The sequence below is a fragment of the Salmo salar genome, chromosome 01 (genome assembly GCF_965601325.2).
Source record: "Salmo salar chromosome 01, fSalSal1, whole genome shotgun sequence".
NCBI classification, from domain to species: domain Eukaryota; kingdom Metazoa; phylum Chordata; class Actinopteri; order Salmoniformes; family Salmonidae; genus Salmo; species Salmo salar.
In genome coordinates this window covers 104,291,972-104,315,320 of record NC_138291.1, presented here as the reverse complement: position 1 = coordinate 104,315,320, position 23,349 = coordinate 104,291,972, and the positions used below count along the sequence as shown (strand labels likewise).

General features: G+C 47.1%; 1 protein-coding gene across 5 annotated transcripts in view; it reads left to right on the top strand.

Moving 5' to 3' along the window:
* Positions 1–23,349, top strand: part of col19a1 (collagen, type XIX, alpha 1) — a 260,397-nt gene that overhangs the window by 98,369 nt on the left and 138,679 nt on the right. For all 5 annotated transcript variants that reach the window (XM_082978540.1, XM_082978539.1, XM_082978535.1 and 2 more), the window contains one exon: positions 376–429. In XM_082978540.1, coding sequence (XP_082834666.1) covers positions 376–429 — 54 coding nt within the window. The remainder of the gene's footprint in view (positions 1–375; positions 430–23,349) is intronic.

Below are 23,349 nucleotides of genomic sequence, written 5' to 3'. Positions count from 1 at the left end.
TTCTAACACTGAATGCCATCCAACCAGCCTATCTAGGAATCCATCCAGCATCCAGCTAGCCTGGTCCATTGCTGTCCTTGTCGAGCCAATCTTCCTTTGGCATGGCAATGAGTAGGAAGGCATTGGCATGATAGCACAAACAGATCTGGAACCAGGCTAGCATCCAGCCCCTCTCTCTCTCTTACACAGAAGCGACATTTCAACAAATGGCAGAATATCAATAGCGTGTCAAACAGCGGAATGTTAGGCTATGTGTCCAGTGTTACTGGTGCTATAAGAGGCCTAGACCATGAAGCTCGGGTAACGCAACACCCATAGCCTGGCCATACACAAATGACAGCCCTGCTCTGATACCCTTCTGTCTTCTGTCCCTAGGGATCCCCTGGGTTGCCAGGTCAGACGGGGGCTCTGGGCAAAGAGGGCAAAAGGGTGAGTAAATGCCACACACACAATCACACACAGGCACTGCTACTCTTTGTGTGGCCTGGGCTGGGCCTAGCTCCTGCTTCTGGACCCCCTCCCTGGGGACGGCCTGTAGGGGCCTGAGTTAGCCTGGGCTGGGCCTAGCTCCTGCTTCTGGACCCCCTCCCTGGGGACGGCCTGTAGGGGCCTGAGTTAGCCTGGGCTGGGCCTAGCTCCTGCTTCTGGACCCCCTCCCTGGGGATGGCCTGTAGGGGCCTGAGTTAGCCTGGGTGGGCCTGGGCTGGGCCTAGCTCCTGCTTCTGGACCCCCTCCCTGGGGACGGCCTGACAACAGCTGAGGATAGAGTGTGGGGTGGATTTAGGGGCTTGAGTTAGCCTGGGTGGGCCTGGTAGGGCCTGGTTGGGCCTGGTAGGTTCGAGCCCTGGGGGAATGCTAATAGTTTGACTACGTTTAATAAATGTCTCAGAGAGGTCAACATGACTGGCAGCACACGTGGCCAGTCCCAGCAGGCAGCTGTCCTAAGCAGTGTTATGTTTCCTATAAAGGGCCATACATGGTTAAAAGAACAATGGCTGTGACTGTACAAACAAGAACATTCCAGTTCTACCCACTTGGCCCACTTGGATTTCACCCCTTGCTACATTCGAGCAATCTTAGAGCTCTCACTGCAGTGGTCAATATCATTTTTACATTTTAGTGGTTTAGCAGACGCTCTTATCCAGAGCGACTTCCAGTAGTGATTGCATACATCTTTTTGCATTCAACTGAGCCTTGATTAAACTACAGCATGCATGTTATGATGCAGTTATACTGTGATGCTTCAGATGCAGGATCTTAATTTGATCACCCTGTTACAGGAGAAAGTTAAGGTATTTTAGGTTTAAAAAGGCTTCTTAAAAGTCTATCCACGTTAACATTTTTGACCTGATTTTCTCTTCCTAAAAATGTATCAACCCATCCAAAAATGCACATTTCCTGTTAATGCAGGATTATTTTCCTGTTGTAGCAAAATGGCTCAAATTAAGATCCTACACCTGTATGTTACCAGTATCGGATGGGTCCAACTTCCAAAACAAGGCTGGCTACCTATAAAACTGTGACCACCTGTTTTGAACACAGGAGGCTGCTGAGGAGAGAACAGCTGGAACGGAGTTAATGGAATGGCATCAAACACATAGAAACCATATGTTTGATGTATTTGATACCATTCCATTGATTCCGCTCCAGTCATTACCACTAGGTGCCACCAACCTCCTGTGTTTATGAGCCACACACTACAGTACTGTGGATCATTTTGCAACAGCTAATGGGGATCCTGATAAAATACCAAATACCAAATTGTAAGGATTGCACTGTAGGGAGTGTTGAGATTGTCCCGTTATGTTGGTTTTCAAACGTAAGTAGTGTAAGTATAGTGTACTGACTTTAGAAGCAAGCTGAAAGATGACTTGTTAGAGGCCTGATTGGTGTCACACGTTTTCTCCATCCCTAGCAAACACAGCTGATTAATCAACTTGCATTCTAAACTGAAGATCATGATTAGGGGATTTTATTTATTTATTTTATTTCACCTTAATTTAACCAGGTAGGCTAGTTGAGAACAAGTTCTCATTTACAACTGCGACCTGGCCAAGAATAAAGCAAAGCAGTTCGACACATACAACAACACAGAGTTACACAAAAAAAATAAAACATTTTTAAAAAAAATGCAGGAAATGAAATGAAATGTATGCATTCACTACTGTAAGTCGCTCTGGATAACAGCATCTGCTAAATGACTAAAATGTAAATAAATTTGATTTGATTTGACTTGACCTGCTCTTTCCATGACTGACCAGGTGAATCCAGGTGAAAGCTATGATCCCTTATTGATGTCTCTTGTTAAATCCACTTCAATCAGTGTAGATGAAGGGGAGGTGACAGGTTAAATAAGGATTTTTAAGCCTTGAGACAGTTGAGATATGTATTGTGAGTGAATGGGCAAGACAAAATATTTAAGTTCCTTTGAACGGGGTGTGGTAGTAGGTGCCAGGCACACCAGTTTATGTCAAGAACTGCAACGCTGCTGGGTAATTTACGCTCAACAGTTACCCGTGTCTTTCAAGAATGGTCCACTACCCAAAGGACATCCAGCTAACTTGACACAACTGTGGGAAGCATTGGAGTCAACATGAGCAGCATCCCTGTGGAACGCTTTCGACCCCTTTCTGAGTCCATGACTCGACGAATTGAGGCTGTTCTGTGGGCAAAAGGGGGGAGTGGGGGGGTTCTTAATAATGAAGGTATTCTTAATGTTTGGTACACTCAGTGTATATCAACAGTTTAGTGCTGTTCCTGAACTTTTCCGTAGCTCTCACTGACACTGCATGAGCTAACAGTGAATCACATTCTCAATGCAAGAATTCCTGGACAGAAAGAGAGAATTCATATCGGAAGTTAGTTAGAGCTGATGGCGGGTGCTACTGTCTATATCCTCACACCAGAAGTGGAACGTTGCAACATAGCGTATCTGACCTCAGAGGCAACTGAATCGCTCGGTGTCAAAGGTCACAATTATAACGTGACCTCTATGAGAACTTGAACATAATGTCCAATTTCTACCCAATCATAACCCCTTTAATTGGTTTCAGTCTGTGTTTGGAGTCCAATTGGAGTCCAATCAGCATATTGTAATGTTTCCTCGCTGGGTTTGGACCACTGTTCATTAAAAGCAGTGAGCCCCATAGGGGAATAAAATAGCATTTAAACTAATGTCTTCTTGAGTGTGGAACATGCCTGGGTTCAAATATGATTTGTTTTCTTTCTTTTTAACTGCACTTCATTTGAGCTCGCCTGGCGTGATGGATCTGGAGGAATAGGCAAAAACCCTGTCAACTGGCACTCTAGTCAGGCTCATTCAAATGCTTCATTTTGTTGTTGTTGAAAGAACTCAAATACTAATTGAACCCAGGTCAGGTGTGGAAGGGTATCTCCTTCAGTAGTAATGTGTGAGTGGAGTGGTCGTTACACTAAGCCAGTCGGCCATTTGAATCAGTGTCAAAAAATGTTGTTCTGTTGAAGACACACACAACCTCTCTATTAATACCCAGGATGGGTCCCAAATGGAGTCCTGTTCCCTGCTGTATGTAGAGCACTACTTCTGACCAGAACCCTATGGCGTAGTGCACTACTTCTGACCAGAGCCCTATGTGGTAGTACACTACTTCTGACCAGAGCCCTATGAGGTAGTGCACTACTTCTGACCAGAGCCCAATGAGGTAGTGCACTACTTTTGTCCAGAGCCCTATGAGGTAGTGCACTAATTCTGAGCAGAGCCCTATGTGGTAATGCACTTCTTCTGAATAGTACAAAGGGTTCCATTTGTGCCGCAGGCACAATGGCTGCTGGCCTGCATGGCTTCCTGGTTATTATGAAGGTGCTAAAGTTTCCCCCATTTAAAGCCCTGAACCTGTCACATGTGGCCCATATGAAACTGAGAAATCACAAATTGACTTCCTGTTAGTTGTGTGACGTCCTAGGACAAAGTGACAATAAAGTCTGTGATTGGGTAACACAGTGTAGATCTGTAAACGTTGAGATAAAATAGACTACCATCCCATGACGTGTCCAGGGAAATCCAGACGAACTATACATCTGCCATCGCCTTACGTAGGCTGTGATACCCAGAGCTCGACGAGCCACTTATTCAGCGGAATGTCAGCTTTCAATGAAAAACAAAAACCTGGTAAGTTTCTAACAGATTTTATTCATATAAATATAAACTATGCACTTTTGACGCAATGGTGCACCAATCAGCTTTAGGTGGTTAAAGCTCTGAACCTGTCACATGTATCCCAGGGAAGTTGTTGATCAACCTGTGTCTTGGGAAGCCTGAGGTTTAAGGACAGGAAAGAAGACGTATTATTGGGGTCGGGTCTCTCTCACTCTCTCTCTCACTCTCTCTCTCTCGCTAGAAGGCCAGTTGATATCTCTCACCCAATTAACAAACCCTCGCCCAACATTCCACCTTAGTTTTACACCTTGTGAGTTCCCAGACCTGGGTTCAAATACTATTGAAAATCATTTGAAATACTTTGATTGTGCTTGATTGAGTTAGCCAATGCGCAAAGGAACCAATAGAATAGTCCCAAATCTGCAAGTCTGGCACTTCAGGAAGGGTAACGCTCGACAGTATTTGAACGATTTGAAATAGTATTTGAACCCAGGTCTGCCTTTCACACCTTCTGGGTTTCCACTTGGTAAGGTGGCCTCAGCTGCCACGGAATCTCTTGACTTTACTGTCTCTGAGCGCTCAAGACCTTTACGGAGTAGACGGAAGTATCAAGCTACTATCAAGGTATTGGATTAGACATTTGATTTGAGGTATAAGCTGTCGTCCAACACAGCCCCTCTCACACTGTCTGCTTCTGTTCAGTTGAAGAAAAACAACCGATCAGGCCCCTACCGTACGTCTCCCTTTAAAGAGACGTAAGAGGGCTTTGGAACAGGTGGGAACAGGGGAACAGGAGCAGAGAAGGAAAGGGTGTATTTCAATCATTTCTGGTCAAAGATGTATTCATGTACCTTTATTTATACAGGCTACTCTCATTGAGACAAATCTCTTTTACAAGAGAGACCTGTTAATATATATAAACTGGGTGGTTCGAGCCCTGAATACTGATTGGCTGACAGCCGTGGTATATCAGACCGTATACCGCGGATATGACAAAACATTTGTTTTTACTGCTCTAATTACGTTGGTGACCAGTTTCTAATAGCAATAAGGCATGAGAGGGTGTGGTATATGGCCAATATACCACGGCTAAGGGACGTGGTATATTGCCTAAGACTATCCCTTAGCCGTGATATATTGGCCATATACCACACCCCTTATGCCTTATTGCTTAAATATAGCACAGGAGGATGTCAAGTCAGTATAACATGGTCCTTCACTGTCCTCCATGTGACTCCATAACAAATCACAACACAGTTGTATATCTCTGTTTGATCACATGACTTTAATGGTTGACCTTAACAACACGTCAGGATGGCAGTAAGGGGGTAGTCCACTGTCATACAGTCTGCAGGAAAGATGAGAAATGCTTTGGAGTTGGACTTTGTAGTCATTAAGGTGGTGGTGTGTGTGTGTGTGTGTTGTTTTCAATAATAAAGCCTTGTGTCTGCATCACACCATGGTGGAGGGTAGCACCATTAATAGTCATGTGACTTGCTTGCCATCCATTATGCATACAGTAGCATTGACTGGGAATGGCAGTCTAGGACTGTGTCACAAATGACACCCTATTACCTATATAGTGCACTACCTTTAACCAGAGGCCTATGCGCACCCTGTGGGCTTTGGTTTAAAGTAGTGTGCGAACAGGGGTGCCATTTGGGACGCAGCCTCTAACACTCTGCAGGAGATCCAAAGGGAAGAGGAAGGGTGCCTGTTAAAAGGATGTCTCTCCTTGCCGCTGGCGACACAGTCAAATATGAATCAGAAGCTATTGTGATGATGTGCTAAGCTTCATGTCGTCATTGTAGGTTGGCTGTGTCCTACACTGGACCAGAGAGGAACAGGGACTAGGGGAGCGGTGGTGTAGGGATCTGGGGGTTTTACACTGTAAAGCTGCTCGGCATTGGCAGCAAATGGACATCAGGCTGTGTCCCAAATGGCTATTCCCTAAATAGAGCACAATTTTTCTGTATAGCCCTATGCACCCTTGTAATAAATAGTGCGCTACAAATGGAATAGTGTGACATTTGGGTCTGTTATAAGACAGAGAGAAGTCTGGACTGAGTACTTTGAAAGGAGCATGTTGTTTTGTGCATGTTGAAGGGAATGAGACGTGAGGATTTGGGATTTGACAGTGGGAAACTTGTTGGCGTTGGCAGCTTCTGGGCATTAGTGTCACGCCCTGAGAGAGATGGTTTGTTTCTCTATGTGGTTAGGTCAGGGTGTGGGGTGGGCATTCTATGGTGTCTATTTCTTTGTGTTGAGCCGAGTATAGTTCCTAATCAGAGGCAGCTGTCTAACGTTGTCTCTGATTAGGAATCATACTTAGGCAGCCCTTCCCACCTGTAGTTGTGGGATCTTGTTTTTGTACTGCTCGTTAAGCCTGCAAGATATTACGGTCGTTTGTATTTGTTTATTATTTTGTTTAAGTGTTCTGATTTAAAATAAATAATAAGATGAACACTCACCACGCTGCACCTTGGTCTAATCCTTTTGACGATTGTGACAATTAGAGTCTGTGATAAGACTGAACCGATAACTGAGTAACTGAATAACTTCCCTGTTAGGGCAATACATCTGGACTCATCTTCTGAGCTATCAACAGAATCACAGTGTTGCTCTCCTTCCTTCCTCCCTTCACTACTAACTAGCTCTACTACAACGCTGGTACAATGGGCTCTTGAGTGGAACAGCAGTCTGAGGTACTGCATCTCAGTGCTAGAGGTATCACTACAGACATCCTGGTTCAGCGGTCTGAGGTACTGCATCTCAGTGCTAGAAGTATCACTACAGACACCCTGGTTCAGCGGTCTGAGGCACTGCATCTCAGTGCTAGAAGTATCACTACAGACATCCTGGTTCAGCGGTCTGAGGCACTGCATCTCAGTGCTAGAGGTATCACCACAGACACCCTGGTTCAGCGGTCTGAGGCACTGCATCTCAGTGCTAGAGGTATCACCACAGACACCCTGGTTCAGCGGTCTGAGGCACTGCATCTCAGTGCTAGAGGTATCACTACAGACACCCTGGTTCAGCGGTCTGAGGCACTGCATCTCAGTGCTAGAGGTATCACCACAGACACCCTGGTTCAGCGGTCTGAGGCACTGCATCTCAGTGCTAGAGGTATCACTACAGACACCCTGGTTCAGCGGTCTGAGGCACTGCATCTCAGTGCTAGAGGTATCACCACAGACACCCTGGTTCAGCGGTCTGAGGCACTGCATCTCAGTGCTAGAGGTATCACTACAGACACCCTGGTTCAGCGGTCTGAGGCTCTACATCTCAGTGCTAGTGATATCACTACAGACACCCTGGTTCGAATGCAGGCTATATCACAACCGACCGTGATTGGGAGTCCCATAGGGCGGCGACACAATTAGCCCAGCGTTGTCCGGGTTTAGCCGGAGTAGGCCGCCATTGTAAATAAGAATTTGTTCTTAACTGACTTGCCTAGTTTAAAAAAAAGAAATGACCATGTTATTATATTAGGGGACACAACCCACACTGGACTATGTACTCCTCACTCTCCCTTCAAGCTGAAACACACACTGCTCACAGCAGCACACAGGAGCACGGAGCACGGAGCACACAGGAGCACACGGGAGCACACGGGAGCACACGGGAGAACACGGGAGCACACAGGAGCACACGGGAGCACACTGCTCACATCACACAGGAGCACACTGCTCACATCACACACAGGAGCACACTGCTCACATCACACAGGAGCACACTGCTCACATCACACACAGGAGCACACTGCTCACATCACACACAGGAGCACACTGCTCACATCACACAGGAGCACACTGCTCACATCACACAGGAGCACACTGCTCACATCACACACAGGAGCACACTGCTCACATCACACAGGAGCACACTGCTCACATCACACAGGAGCACACTGCTCACATCACACAGGAGCACACTGCTCACATCACACAGGAGCACACTGCTCACATCACACAGGAGCACACTGCTCACATCACACAGGAGCACACTGCTCACATCACACAGGAGCACACTGCTCACATCACACAGGAGCACACTGCTCACATCACACACAGGAGCACACTGCTCACATCACACACAGGAGCACACTGCTCACATCACACAGGAGCACACTGCTCACATCACACACAGGAGCACACTGCTCACATCACACAGGAGCACACTGCTCACATCACACAGGAGCACACTGCTCACATCACACAGGAGCACACTGCTCACAGCTGGTTTATCACAACATACACTGCTTTGGGAAGCTGCTAGCTGCAGAGTAGTGTGTGGATTCAATACAAACATGTGTTTACCGCTGGGCAAGGCAGTGGGTAGCTGTGGATGAATAAGTGTGTGTGTATCACACAAAGCAGGCTAGGTGCTGGAGCTCTGAGCCATGCCCTATGGGAGACATACTGGAGCTCTGAGCCATGCCCTATGGGAGACATACTGGAGCTCTGAGCCATGCCCTATGGGAGACATACTGGAGCTCTGAGCCATGCCCTATGGGAGACATACTGGAGTTCTGAGCCATGCCTTATGGGAGACATACTGGAGCTCTGAGCCATGCCCTATGGGAGACATACTGGAGCTCTGAGCCATGCCCTATGGGAGACATACTGGAGTTCTGAGCCATGCCTTATGGGAGACATACTGGAGCTCTGAGCCATGCCCTATGGGAGACATACGCCTTATTAGAAGCATGACTGTACCTGTTAAATGTATTTAAAGCCCTCTGCTAAAATTAAGCCAGAAATCTATGGTATAGTGATTCCCTTGTTTTGGTTGGTATATTATATCTGATTACCTTTTTTCAATGTTTAGCAGCAGAGCAGAGTAGAGATTAGCACAATCAAATAAATGATTTCTTACATGTTTTTACAATAATTGTCTATTGTTAATAATTCACTTTAGTGTTTGATGTATTGTGCATCAGGAAGAGGAACCGACTTGGGGCATACACACTGTACTGTAGTGGCAGGAAGGAGAGGCCTCTTGTCTTAGTCTTGCATGGTTTTGGGGAACGCATGGCTCGGAGAGACACACGTATTGTGCAGCATTTGTTTTTATGAGACACAGTCTGATACTGGGACTGGATAACAGATGAAACTCCAGCAAGCCTTGAGGACCCTCCACAGAACAAGTCATCTGGCTACGGATGTCGGATGTGTACTGAGGAGATGAATTCTGAATGATCCTCTCTAGTACAGAGGATTTATTTTGGTCATGAGATTCAACAACTTTCCTTCTTCGTTGTGAGTTACGTTGTGAGTTACTGAACACAAAGTGTTGAGTAGAAGTAGTGACACACAGTACATGGACAGCATACAGGACCTAGGTGACTTTACCACTCGGGTAGAGTAGAGTTTAGCAGACAAGCAACACGTGGAAAGCATACGTGACTAAACGTGGAGAGTGTACACGTGACTATACCATGGAGACGTCTCAGGAAGAGTAAACTTATCCTAGCCTATGTGCCATAACAGACATGTGTCACATTCTGACCTCTTCTTTCATCTGAACTCTTTAACCCCCCACCATCATCATCTTCCAAAATGGCAGCCTCTTTGTTGAGAGGAGCTATCTGTCCTTGTACCTTAGCTGTAAAATGGCATTGCGTGGGAGCCACAACAGCACATGAGCAGCATGCCAGTCTGGTCAAATAGCAGAGGACAAAACAGACTGATGAAAGGATAGAAAGCAATAGATGACCTAGTCAGTCAGTCAGTCAGTCAGCAGAGACAGTCAGTCAGTCAGCAGAGACAGTCAGTCAGTCAGTCAGCAGACACAGTCAGTCAGTCAGTCAGTCAGCAGAGACAGTCAGTCAGTCAGTCAGCAGAGACAGTCAGTCAGTCAGCAGAGACAGTCAGTCAGTCAGCAGAGACAGTCAGTCAGTCAGTCAGCAGACACAGTCAGTCAGTCAGTCAGTCAGCAGAGACAGTCAGTCAGTCAGTCAGCAGAGACAGTCAGTCAGTCAGCAGAGACAGTCAGTCAGTCAGTCAGCAGACACAGTCAGTCAGTCAGTCAGTCAGCAGAGACAGTCAGTCAGTCAGTCAGCAGAGACAGTCAGTAAGTCAGTCGGCAGTCAGTCAGTCAGTCAGTCAGCAGAGACAGTCAGTCAGTCAGTCAGCAGAGACAGTCAGTCAGTCAGTCAGTCAGTCAGCAGAGACAGTCAGTCAGTCAGCAGAGATAGTCAGTCAGTCAGTCAGTCAGTCAGCAGAGACAGTCAGTCAGTCAGTCGGCAGTCAGTCAGTCAGTCAGCAGAGACAGTCAGTCAGTCAGTCAGTCAGCAGAGACAGTCAGTCAGTCAGTCAGTCGGCAGAGACAGTCTGTCAGTCAGTCAGCAGAGACAGTCAGTCAGTCAGCAGAGACAGTCAGTCAGTCAGTCAGTCAGTTTGCAGAGACAGTCAGTCAGTCAGTCAGTCAGTCAGTCGGCAGAGACAGTCAGTCAGTCGGCAGAGAGAGTCAGTCAGTCGGCAGAGAGAGTCAGTCAGTCAGCAGAGACAGTCAGTCAGTCAGTCGGCAGTCAGTCAGTCAGTCAGCAGAGACAGTCAGTCAGTCAGTCAGTCAGTCAGCAGAGACAGTCAGTCAGTCAGTCAGTCGGCAGAGACAGTCAGTCAGTCAGTCAGCAGAGAGAGTCAGTCAGTCAGTCAGTCAGCAGAGACAGTCAGTCAGTCAGCAGAGACAGTCAGTCAGTCAGTCACTTAGTCAGCAGAGACAGTCAGTCAGTCAGTCAGCAGAGAGAGAGTCAGTCAGTCAGTCAGTCAGCAGAGACAGTCAGTCAGTCAGCAGAGACAGTCAGTCAGTCAGCAGAGACAGTCGTGCAGTCAGTCAGCAGAGACAGTCGTGCAGTCAGTCAGCAGAGACAGTCGTGCAGACAGTCAGCAGAGACAGTCGTGCAGTCAGTCAGCAGAGACAGTCGTGCAGTCAGTCAGCAGAGACAGTCGTGCAGTCAGTCAGCAGAGACAGTCGTGCAGTCAGTCAGCAGAGACAGTCAGTCAGTCAGTCAGCAGAGACAGTCAGTCAGTCAGCAGAGACAGTCAGTCAGTCAGCAGAGACAGTCAGTCAGTCAGCAGCAGCAGCAGGTCAGTCAGTCAGTCAGTCACTTAGTCAGCAGAGACAGTCAGTCAGTCAGTCACTTAGTCAGCAGAGACAGTCAGTCAGTCAGCAGAGACAGTCAGTCAGTCAGTCACTTAGTCAGCAGAGACAGTCAGTCAGTCAGCAGAGACAGTCAGTCAGTCACTTAGTCAGCAGAGACAGTCATGCAGTCAGCAGAGAGAGTCAGTCAGTCAGTCAGTCAGCAGAGAGAGTCAGTCAGTCAGTCAGTCAGCAGAGACAGTCAGTCAGTCAGTCAGCAGACACAGTCAGTCAGTCAGTCAGTCAGCAGAGACAGTCAGTCAGTCAGTCAGCAGAGACAGTCAGTAAGTCAGTCGGCAGTCAGTCAGTCAGTCAGTCAGCAGAGACAGTCAGTCAGTCAGTCAGCAGAGACAGTCAGTCAGTCAGTCAGTCAGCAGAGACAGTCAGTCAGTCAGCAGAGATAGTCAGTCAGTCAGTCAGTCAGTCAGCAGAGACAGTCAGTCAGTCAGTCGGCAGTCAGTCAGTCAGTCAGCAGAGACAGTCAGTCAGTCAGTCAGTCAGCAGAGACAGTCAGTCAGTCAGTCAGTCGGCAGAGACAGTCTGTCAGTCAGTCAGCAGAGACAGTCAGTCAGTCAGCAGAGACAGTCAGTCAGTCAGTCAGTCAGTTTGCAGAGACAGTCAGTCAGTCAGTCAGTCAGTCAGTCAGTCGGCAGAGACAGTCAGTCAGTCGGCAGAGAGAGTCAGTCAGTCAGGCAGAGAGAGTCAGTCAGTCAGCAGAGACAGTCAGTCAGTCAGTCGGCAGTCAGTCAGTCAGTCAGCAGAGACAGTCAGTCAGTCAGTCAGTCAGTCAGCAGCAGAGCAGTCAGTCAGTCAGTCAGTCGGCAGAGACAGTCAGTCAGTCAGTCAGCAGAGAGAGTCAGTCAGTCAGTCAGTCAGCAGAGACAGTCAGTCAGTCAGCAGAGACAGTCAGTCAGTCAGTCACTTAGTCAGCAGAGACAGTCAGTCAGTCAGCAGAGACAGTCAGTCAGTCAGTCAGCAGAGAGAGAGTCAGTCAGTCAGTCAGTCAGCAGAGACAGTCAGTCAGTCAGCAGAGACAGTCAGTCAGTCAGCAGAGACAGTCGTGCAGTCAGTCAGCAGAGACAGTCGTGCAGTCAGTCAGCAGAGACAGTCGTGCAGACAGTCAGCAGAGACAGTCGTGCAGTCAGTCAGCAGAGACAGTCGTGCAGTCAGTCAGCAGAGACAGTCGTGCAGTCAGTCAGCAGAGACAGTCGTGCAGTCAGTCAGCAGAGACAGTCGTGCAGTCAGTCAGCAGAGACAGTCAGTCAGTCAGTCAGCAGAGACAGTCAGTCAGTCAGCAGAGACAGTCAGTCAGTCAGCAGAGACAGTCAGTCAGTCAGTCAGTCACTTAGTCAGCAGAGACAGTCAGTCAGTCAGTCACTTAGTCAGCAGAGACAGTCAGTCAGTCAGCAGAGACAGTCAGTCAGTCAGTCACTTAGTCAGCAGAGACAGTCAGTCAGTCAGCAGAGACAGTCAGTCAGTCACTTAGTCAGCAGAGACAGTCGTGCAGTCAGCAGAGAGAGTCAGTCAGTCAGTCAGTCAGCAGAGAGAGTCAGTCAGTCAGTCAGTCAGCAGAGAGAGTCAGTCAGTCAGTCAGCAGAGAGAGTGGGTGTGTGATTGGCAGGGACACCAAGGGAGATGTTACATAATTACATGTTTTTCAGTTTTCGAACACCTACATGTTGAAGGGTTTTTCTTAATTTTTTACTATTTTCTACATTGTAGAATAATAGTGAAGACATCAAAACTATGAAATAACACATATGGAATCATGTAGTACCAAAAAAAATGTGTATAAAATATATATTTCATATTTGAGATTATTCAAAGTAGTCACCCTTTGCCTTGTTGACAGCTTTGCACACTCTTGGCATTCTCTGAACCAGCTTCATGAGGTAGTCACCTGGAATGCATTTCAATTAACAGGCGTGCCTTGTTAAAAGTTAATTTGTGGAATTTCTTTCTTTCTTAATGCGTTTGAGCCAATCAGTTGTGTTGCGATAAGGTAAGGGTGGTATACAGAAGATAACCCAAGCGCTATGATGAAACTGGCTCTCATGAGGACCACCACAGGAAAGGAAGACCCAGAGTTACATCTGCTGCAGAGGATAAGTTCATTAGAGTTACCAGCCTCAGAAATAGCAGCCCAAATAAATGCTTCTGTTACTTGACCTCCTCGAGGTCAAGTAACAGACACATCTCAACATCAACTGTTCAGAGGAGACTGAGTGAATCAGGCATTCATGGTCGAGTTGCTGCAAAGACGCCACTACTAAAGGACACCATTAAGAAGAAGAGACTTGCTTGGGCCAAGAAACACAAGCAATGGACATTAGACCAGTGGAAATGTCCAAATTTGATATTTTTGGTTCCAACCGCTGTGCCTTTGTGAGACACAGTGTGGGTGAAAAAATTATCTTTGGATGTGTATTTCCCACAAGAAAGCATGGAGGAGGAGGTGTTATGGTGTGGGGGTGCTTTGCTGGTGACACTGTCTGTGATTTATTTAGAATTCAAGGCACACTTAACCAGCATGGCTACCACAGCATTCTGCAGCAATACGCCATCCCATCTGGTTTGGGCTTAGTGGGACTATCATATGTTTATCAACAGAACAATAATCCAACACCTCCAGGCTATGTAAGGTCTATTTGACCAAGAAGGAGAGTGATGGAGTGCTGCATCAGATGATCTGGCCTCCACAATCACCCAACCTCAACCAAAATGAGATGGTTTGGGATGAGTCGGACCACATATTGTAACATGACACAAGATAACATGACATATTGTAACATAACATTGTTACGGCTGTCGTAGAGAGGGGAGAGGGGACCAAAGCGCAGCGTGGTAAGTGTTCATTATATTTATTTAACAATGAAACACTAGAACAAAGAAGAAAAAAAAAAGCCAAACAGTTCTGTCAGGTAACGAAATACAAAACAACTACCCACAACTACCCACACCCTGACCTAACTAAACAGAGAAAAATGTCTCTCTCAGGTCAGGGCGTGACAAACATGAAGTATTGAACATGACATAAGATAACATGACATAAGATAACATGACATATTGTAACATAACATAAGATAACATTACATATTGTAACATAACATGAAATATTGTAACATGACATAGCATGGAGTGGCGTAGCATAGCGTCACAAGCAAAAACACCATCCTCTACTGAAAAAAATCACTTCCTATTCAGCTCTAATGCGTTAGTACTGAAACAGGATACAGCAATACTATCCACATGTACAGTTCATTTGGAAAGGATTCAGAACCTTTCACTTTTTCAAATCTGAGACACATTGTAACCGCTCCGAAGGTTTGGTGGGCGACCCTGACTTTGGCAGATCCGGTCAGGCGGGCCACTCTGGCAGCTCCGAACAGGCGGGCCACTCTGGCAGCTCCGAACAGGCGGGCCACTCTGGCAGCTCCGAACAGGCGGGCCACTCTGGCAGCTCCGAACAGGCGGGCCACTCTGGCAGCTCCGAACAGGCGGGCCACTCTGGAGGCCTAGTCCTGGGAGGTGGCACCGGACGGACCAGGATGGGGAGACCCACTGGTGGCCTGGTCCTAGGAGGAGGCACAGGATTGACCAGGATGGGGAGATCCACTGGAGGCCTGGTCCTAGGAGGAGGCACAGGATTGACCAGGATGGGGAGATCCACTGGAGGCCTGGTCCGAGGAGGAGGCACAGGCTTAACCAGGATGGGGAGACCCACTGGAGGCCTGGTCCGTGGAGCAGGCACAGGACAGACCAGGATGGGGAGACCCACTGGAGGCCTGGTCCGAGGAGGAGGCACAGGCTTAACCGAGATGGGGAAACCCACTGGAGGCCTGGTCCTAGGAGGAGGCACAGGACTGACCAGGATGGGGAGACCCACCGGAGGCCTGGTTCGAGGAGGGGGCACAGGCTTAACCAAGATGGGGAAACCCACTGGAGGCCTGGTCCGTGGAGCAGGCACAGGACAGACCAGGATGGGGAGACCCACTGGAGGCCTGGTCCGAGGAGGAGGCACAGGCTTAACCAGGATGGGGAGACCCACTGGCGGACTGGTCCGATGAGGAGGCATGGGCTTGACCAGGATGGGAAGACATGCAGGAGGCCTGGTTCTGGGCGTAGGCACAGGACGTGCAGGGCTGGGAAGACATGCAGGAGGCCTGTTTCTGGGCATAGGCACAGGACGTGCAGGGCTGGGAAGACATGCAGGAGGCCTGTTTCTGGGCGCAGGCACAGTCTTCACCAGACGGCTAGCACGCACCTCAGGACGAGTATGGAGAACTGACTCAGGTGACATCAATTCACTGACACGCTCCGTAGGGCGAATGCCGTGCCTTATGCACCAAACCAGCAGGTCTCTCATCTCTCTCTCCTCCAATCTCCCCATCAACTCCTTCACAGTCTCTGCTTCGCACCCTTCGCTCACCTCCAACGTCAACCCGACTGGCTCTGGTTCCGACCTCGGCACCGCCGACTGTCCCGTGTGCCCCCCCAAAAAAATCTTGGGGCTGCCTCTCGTGCCTGTAGCGCTCTCTCTCCTCATACCATCGCCTCTCCGCTCTCGCCGCTTCGATCTCCCACTGCGGGAGGCGATACTCCCCAGCCTGAGTCCATGGTCCCTTTCCGTCCATTAATTCCTCCCATCTCCAGGAATCCTGAACGTTCCTCTCCATCTTCTCCAACGTCCATGAGTCCTTCTCCTGGTGCCTCTTCTTCCTCCGCTGCTTGGTCCTTGTTTGGTGGGTAATTCTGTAACGACTGTCGTGCGAGAGAGTGGACCAAAACGCAGCGGAGTTAGTGTTCATCATATTTAATTAAGCAAGAACACTATACAAAAACAAATCAAGAAACTGACAGCCGAACAGTCCTGTCAGGTGAAACACAATGACAGAAACAATTACCCACAAAACCCCAACGGAAAAACATGCACTTATGTGTGACTCCCAATCAACAACAACGAACTTCAGCTGTGCCTGATTGGGAGCCACACACGGCCCAAAACAAAGAAATACAAAAACATAGAAACAGAACATAGAACGCCCACCCAATGTAACACCCTGGCCTAACCAAAATAAAGAACAAAAAACCCCTCTCTAACTTGATTGGAGTCCACCTGTGGTAAAATCAATTGATTGGACATGATTTGGAAGGGCACACACCTGTCTATATAAGGTCCCACAGTTCTAAGAGCCCAGGAGGTGACCAAGAGCCCGATGGTCACTCTGACAGAGCTCCAGAGATGGGAGAACCTTCCAGAAGGACAACCATCTCTACATCACTCCACCAATCAGGCCTTTAGGGTAGAGTGGCCAGGCGGAAGCCACTCCTCAGTAAAAGGCACATGACAGCCCGCTTGGAGTTTGCCAAAAGGAACCTAAAGGACTCTCAGACCATGAGAAACAAGATTCTCTGGTCTGATAAATCCAAGATTGAACTCTTTGGCCTGAATGCCAAGCGTCACATCTGGAGGAAACCTGGCATCGCTCATCACCTGTCCAATACCATTCCTACAGTGAAGCATGGTGGTGGCAGCATCATGCTGTGGGATGTTTTTAAGCGGCAGGGACCGCTAGACTAGTCAGGATCGAGGAAAAGATTAACGGAACAAAGTACAGAAAGATCCTTGATGAAAACTTGATACAGAGCACTCAAGACCTCAGACTGGGGTGAAGGTTGACCTTTCAACAGGACAACAACCCTAAGCACACAGCCAAGACAATGCAGGAGTGGCTTTGGGACAAGCCTCTGAATGTCCTTGAGTGACCCAGCCAGAGCCCGGACTAGAAACAGATCGAACATCTTTGGAGAGATCTGAAAATAGCTGTGCAGCGATGCTCTCCATCCAACCTAACAGAACTTGAAAGGATCTTCAAGCTTGTAGAGTCATACCCAAGAAGACTTGAGGCTGTAATTGCTGCCAAAGGTGCTTCAACAAAGTACTGAGTAAAGGGTCTGAATACTTATGGAAATGTGATATTTCATTATTATAATTGTTTTAATACATTTGCAAAAATGTCTGAAAACCTGACTTTGCTTTGTCATTATGGGCTATTGTGTGAAGATTGATGAGGGGAAAAACTATTTAATCAATTTTAGAAGAAGGCTGCGTAACAAAATGTGGAAAAATTTAAGGGGTCTGAAAACTTTCCGAATGCACTGTAAATGTCATTGCCTATGCTTGATGATGTGATGTTTGGTATGCACAGAGCAGCAGTCCAAATTTTCCCCACAGGGATCATAAAGTCATTATCGTAGAGGAAGAGTGTATTCACATTATTGATCAAACAGAGATGATTATAGAGAGAAGACCGAGCTCCTATGGCTCTGGGCTATGGGAAGTCTTACATTTCACAGACCATTCATTTTCCTGTATTGACTCTAGGTGTGTCCCATGTGGCATCATATTCCCTATATAGTGCGCTACTTTTGACTAGAGCCGTATTTTCACTGGTCAAAATTAGTGCACTACATAGGGAATAGAGTGCCAGTTAGAACACAACCCTCTTGTTCTATTTTCTCTGTGATCATTAGCCAGACCCTGACACTGGGTGATTATAGATGTACAGTCAATCTAATTATATACTAATTACCCTCAGCCTATTGTGTGAAGTACCCCTTTAATACAAGACATTGTTAGAGATCTGGATTATAAATCATAGTCATTATACATTATTGAAAATTGTTTCAGCTAATTCATCAAAAGGATTTTTTGGTGTTTATGTGAAGGACAAATTATCAATCTTGTGGTCTTTGTTAGTGTGATGAGATTGATGATGATGATGATGATGATGATGACGATGACAATGTCACAAAGCCATCTGTCATATACAGTATGTGTGTTGCTATGATTGTCAATGGCTGATATATACTTGGATACTAGCTTTAAACATTAAGCATTTTCGTGTAAGGGACTGAGTAAGCAGAGACAGTATACTATTCACAACACACAAATATCAAAGCGGTTGGGATTATGTTGAAAATAGTTTGCCTCCAACTGAAAAAACAAGTAAAAACACAGCAAGTGGGATGATCCACACGCTGGCTGGTCCACGTTTTATTTCACAACAAGGAGATAGGAATGGGACTCACCAAACCATTAGATACGTGATACATGTCAGAAAGGAAGTCGATAAATCCCTGTATGTACAGTTGTTGGATCAGAAGTGATTTTCTCAGGATAGTGAATGTCCCCCAGCTGTTATGAGAAGAGTTGATGGTCAGTAATTCAAGACATGGGGTTCCTTCCAAAATGGCACCCTAATACCTTCATAGTGCACTCCTTTTGCCCAGGGCCCATAGGTCTCTGGTCAAAATAAGTGCATTATGTAGGGAATAGCCATTTTAGACACAAACGTTTTTCTCCAACAGCAATGATATCACTTTATATCCAGCCGTTATTTTCAGCATTAACCATTGTGATACAACAGTCCACAATGCCAGATAACGTATACTCTGAGCAAGCCCGATGTCTAATGTTTCAGGGCTTTGGTGTTTAGCACTCTGATTGGTTACACACTTTCTTCTTCGTGCGCCTTCCAGTTTTTCACTTTTATGTGAATGTCACACGGTGAGAGGATTACTAGCTGAGCCCTGTGGCCTTGCTGTGTGACATGGCTATTCAATGTAAAACAGTACAAGTGGAAGGGCTATCTCTAATGACTCTATGTTACAGTTGTAGAGTGATAGTAACTGTATGTTAGGGAAGTGAAGGGATGACTGTGAACTGACCAATGGCTGGATACTACACTGATCCACACATAGGGATATGAAGGACAGTAACAGTATCTCAGGAGTGGTAGTGGTGTTTAGGGTTTTCCAATGGCAGCCCTGGTCCACAGTGATGTAGAGGAGAGTGGTAACATATAGAGATAGTGATGTAGAGGAGAGTGGTAACATGTAGAGATAGTGATGTAGAGGAGAGTGGTAACATGTAGAGATAGTGATGTAGAGAACAGTGGTAACATATAGAGATAGTGGTGTAGAGGAGAGTGGTAACATATAGAGATAGTGGTGTTTAGGGCTTTCCAATGGCAGCCCTGGTCCACAGTGATGTAGAGGAGAGTGGTAACATATAGAGATAGTGATGTAGAGGAGAGTGGTAACATGTAGAGATAGTGATGTAGAGGAAAGTAGTAACATGTAGAGATAGTGATGTAGAGAACAGTGGTAACATATAGAGATAGTGGTGTAGAGGAGAGTGGTCACACATAGAGATAGTGATGTAGAGGAGAGTGGTAACATATAGAGATAGTGATGTAGAGGAGAGTGGTAACATGTAGAGATAGTGGTGTAGAGGACAGTAGTAACACATAGAGATAGTGATGTAGAGGAGAGGAGAGTGGTAACACATAGAGATAGTGGTGTAGAGGAGAGTGGTAACACATAGAGATAGTGGTGTAGAGGATATTGGTAACATCTAGAGATAGTGGTGTAGAGGAGAGTAGTAACACATAGAGATAGTGATGTAGAGGAGAGTGGTAACACATAGAGAGAGTGGTATAGAGGAGAGTGGTCACACATAGAGATAGTGATGTAGAGGAGAGTCGTAACATATAGAGATAGTGATGTAGAGGAGAGTGGTAACACATAGAGAGAGTGGTGATGAGAGGAGAGTGGTCAGCACATAGGGAGATCAGTGATGTAGAGGAGAGTAGTAACACATAGAGATAGTGATGTAGAGGAGAGTGGTAACACATAGAGATAGTGGTGTAGAGGAGAGTGGTAACACATAGAGATAGTGATGTAGAGGAGAGTGGTAACATAGATATAGTGGTGTAGAGGAGAGTGGTAACATATAGAGATAATGGTGTAGAGGAGAGTGGTAACAGAGATAGTGATGTAGAGGAGAGTGGTAAAACATAGAGATAGTGATGTAGAGGAGAGTGGTAACATATAGAGATAGTGGTGTAGAGGAGAGTGGTAACATATAGAGATAGTGGTGTAGAGGAGAGTGGTAACATATAGAGATAGTGGTGTAGAGGAGAGTGGTAACACATAGAGATATACCTACTTGCACAGACATTTCAAGGGGCTTCGTCCCTCTTAGTAATATTATTTCTATGAGCGGTACTTGCATCTTATGGGTGTTAGTAGTGTTAAGGGTTTTCCAGACGTAGCATTACTAAATGACCCGACCAGTCCTAACCAGTCCCTAGCAGCTGCCGCTTTAAGCCCTAGACCAGTGGGGTAGCCAATAGCCATGTCTGTCTTTTACTCCTTCTCCTCCCCACCTCCTCCCCCACCTCCTCCTCCTCTGTCTCCTCCTCATTCCCCCACCTTATCATCCTCCTCCTCTCCCACCTTCTCCTCCTCTGTCTCCTCCTCTGTCTCCTCCTCCGTCTCCTCCTCCTCTGTCTCTTCCTCCTCCTTCTCATCCTCCTCCTCTCCCACCTTCTCCTCCTCTGTCTCTTCCTCCTCTGTCTCCTCCTCTGTCTCCTCCTCCTTCTCCTCCTCCTCTGTCTCTTCCTCCTCCTTCTCATCCTCCTCCTCCCCCACCTTCTCATCCTCTGCCTCTTCCTCCTCCTTCTCATCCTTCTCCTCCTTCTCACCCACCTTCTCCTCCTCTGTTCCTCCCTCTCCTTCTCCTCCTCCCCCAAATTTTCCTCCTATGTCTCTTCCTCCTCTTCCCTCCCCCACCCACTCATTCTCTCTCTTCCTCCTCCTCTCTCCCCCACCTTCTCCTCCTCTGTCTCTTCCTCCTCCTCCTCCTCTGTCTCTTCCTCCTCCTCCTCCTCCTCCCCTCCTCCTCTTCCTCCTCCTCATTCTCACCCTACTCCTCTTTTACCTCCTCCTCCTCCTTCTCTTTCACCCCCCTCCTCCCATGAACCCCTAACCCTTCCACTGGCCTGGGAGGAGGTGGTAGGAAGTGGTGTTTCAGCTCTGCCCGGGAGGCAGGAATCAGATTGCTCTCTCAAGGGTAAAGAAAAACTACAGATGATGATAAAACATTTCCTCTCCCTGCTCACCATTTCCTCTCCATCACCCTCTAAAGTCTATCACTGATCAGGCTGACACAATGACAAGCCATCCATGTTTCAATGGACAGACTCATATTCATCTACTTTATAACAAGGTAGTGTTATAGGTATTCCCCTAAACCAAATCTATGTGGTCAACCTACTGGTACAGTAAATACCAGCTAGCTCTTGTCTTGTAACCACATTTGGGAATGAGAAATCTGTTTTGTTCTGACAACCAAATTCATTGCTATGACTCTCCATGGTACAGCTACAAGAGTAATGTTGTTTGGAGATAATATTTCCTATCCAGTGTACTTAATGTTTCTATTCTTTTTAATGGTGTTGGCTCGGGCTCACTTTGAGTAGAAAGACTGTGTAGAGAGAGAAAGAGAGTAGGGGTGGCTGAAAGTGGCTGACAGAGTCAGAGAGGTAGAGAGACAAAGTGACTGAGAAACAGAGAGAGAGTGAGAGGCTGACAGAGACAGGTACAGTGATAGGGGAGGAGTTATGAGACAGGTACAGTGATAGGGGAGGAGTTATGAGACAGGTACAGTGATAGGGGAGGAGTTATGAGACAGGTACAGTGATAGGGGAGGAGTTATGAGACAGGTACAGTGATAGGGGAGGAGTTATGAGACAGGTACAGTGATAGGGGAGGAGTTATGAGACAGGTACAGTGATAGGGGAGGAGTTATGAGACAGGTACAGTGATAGGGGAGGAGTTATGAGACAGGTACAGTGATAGGGGAGGAGTTATGAGACAGGTACAGTGATAGGGGAGGAGTTATGAGACAGGTACTGTGATAGGGGAGGAGTTATGAGACAGGTACTGTGATAGGGGAGGAGTTATGAGACAGGTACAGTGATAAGGGAGGAGTTATGAGACAGGTACAGTGATAGGGGAGGAGTTATGAGACAGGTACAGTGATAGGGGAGGAGTTATGAGACAGGTACAGTGATAGGGGAGGAGTTATGAGACAGGTACAGTGATAGGGGAGGAGTTATGAGACAGGTACAGTGATAGGGGAGGAGTTATGAGACAGGTACAGTGATAGGGGAGGAGTTATGAGACAGGTACAGTGATAAGGGAGGAGTTATGAGACAGTTAGCCAGTGTTATAGTTGGCTGTTGGTTTCCGTTCTGAGCTCCTCGGGTGGGGAAGGGAGGGAGATATGGCTGAGCCCATTAGAGGCCATTAGCCTGCGGGCCTCCAGTAGCCTGCGGGCCTCCATTAGCCTGCGGGCCTCCAGTAGCCTGCGGGCCTCCAGTAGCCTGCGGGCCTCCAGTAGCCTGCGGGCCTCCAGTGTGTCTGTGTGTGTGCGTGCCAGACTGAACAAAAACCTGACAGTTGGTGGGTTATTTACAGAATCACCTTTAGTAGTGTTTTGTTTAGTTTTGCTCAACATGACATCATCACACCATGAAGCATTGTTGGCAGTAGTGATTTTGGGTTGGATGTTACAGGTGTGCTGTATTCACCACAGGGTTCTCTTCTGTCATACAGGTGTTCTGTATTCACCACAGGGTTCTCTTCTGTCATACAGGTGTTCTGTATTCACCACAGGGTTCTCTTCTGCCATACAGGTGTACTGTATTCACCACAGGGTTCTCTTCTCTCATACAGGTGTACTGCATTCACCACAGGGTTCTCTTCTCTCATACAGGTGTACTGCATTCACCACAGGATTCTCTTCTCTCATACAGGTGTACTGTATTCACCACAGGGTTCTCTTCTCTCATACAGGTCTACTGTATTCACCACAGGGTTCTCTTCTGTCATACAGGTGTACTGTATTCACCACAGGGTTCTCTTCTGTCATACAGGTGTACTGTATTCACCACAGGGTTCTCTTCTCTCATACAGGTGTACTGTATTCACCACAGGGTTCTCTTCTCTCATACAGGTGTACTGTATTCACCACAGGGTTCTCTTCTGCCATACAGGTGTACTGTATTCACCACAGGATTCTCTTCTGCCATACAGGTGTACTGCATTCACCACAGGGTTCTCTTCTGCCATACAGGTGTACTGTATTCACCACAGGGTTCTCTTCTCTCATACAGGTGTACTGTATTCACCACAGGGTTCTCTTCTGTCATACAGGTGTA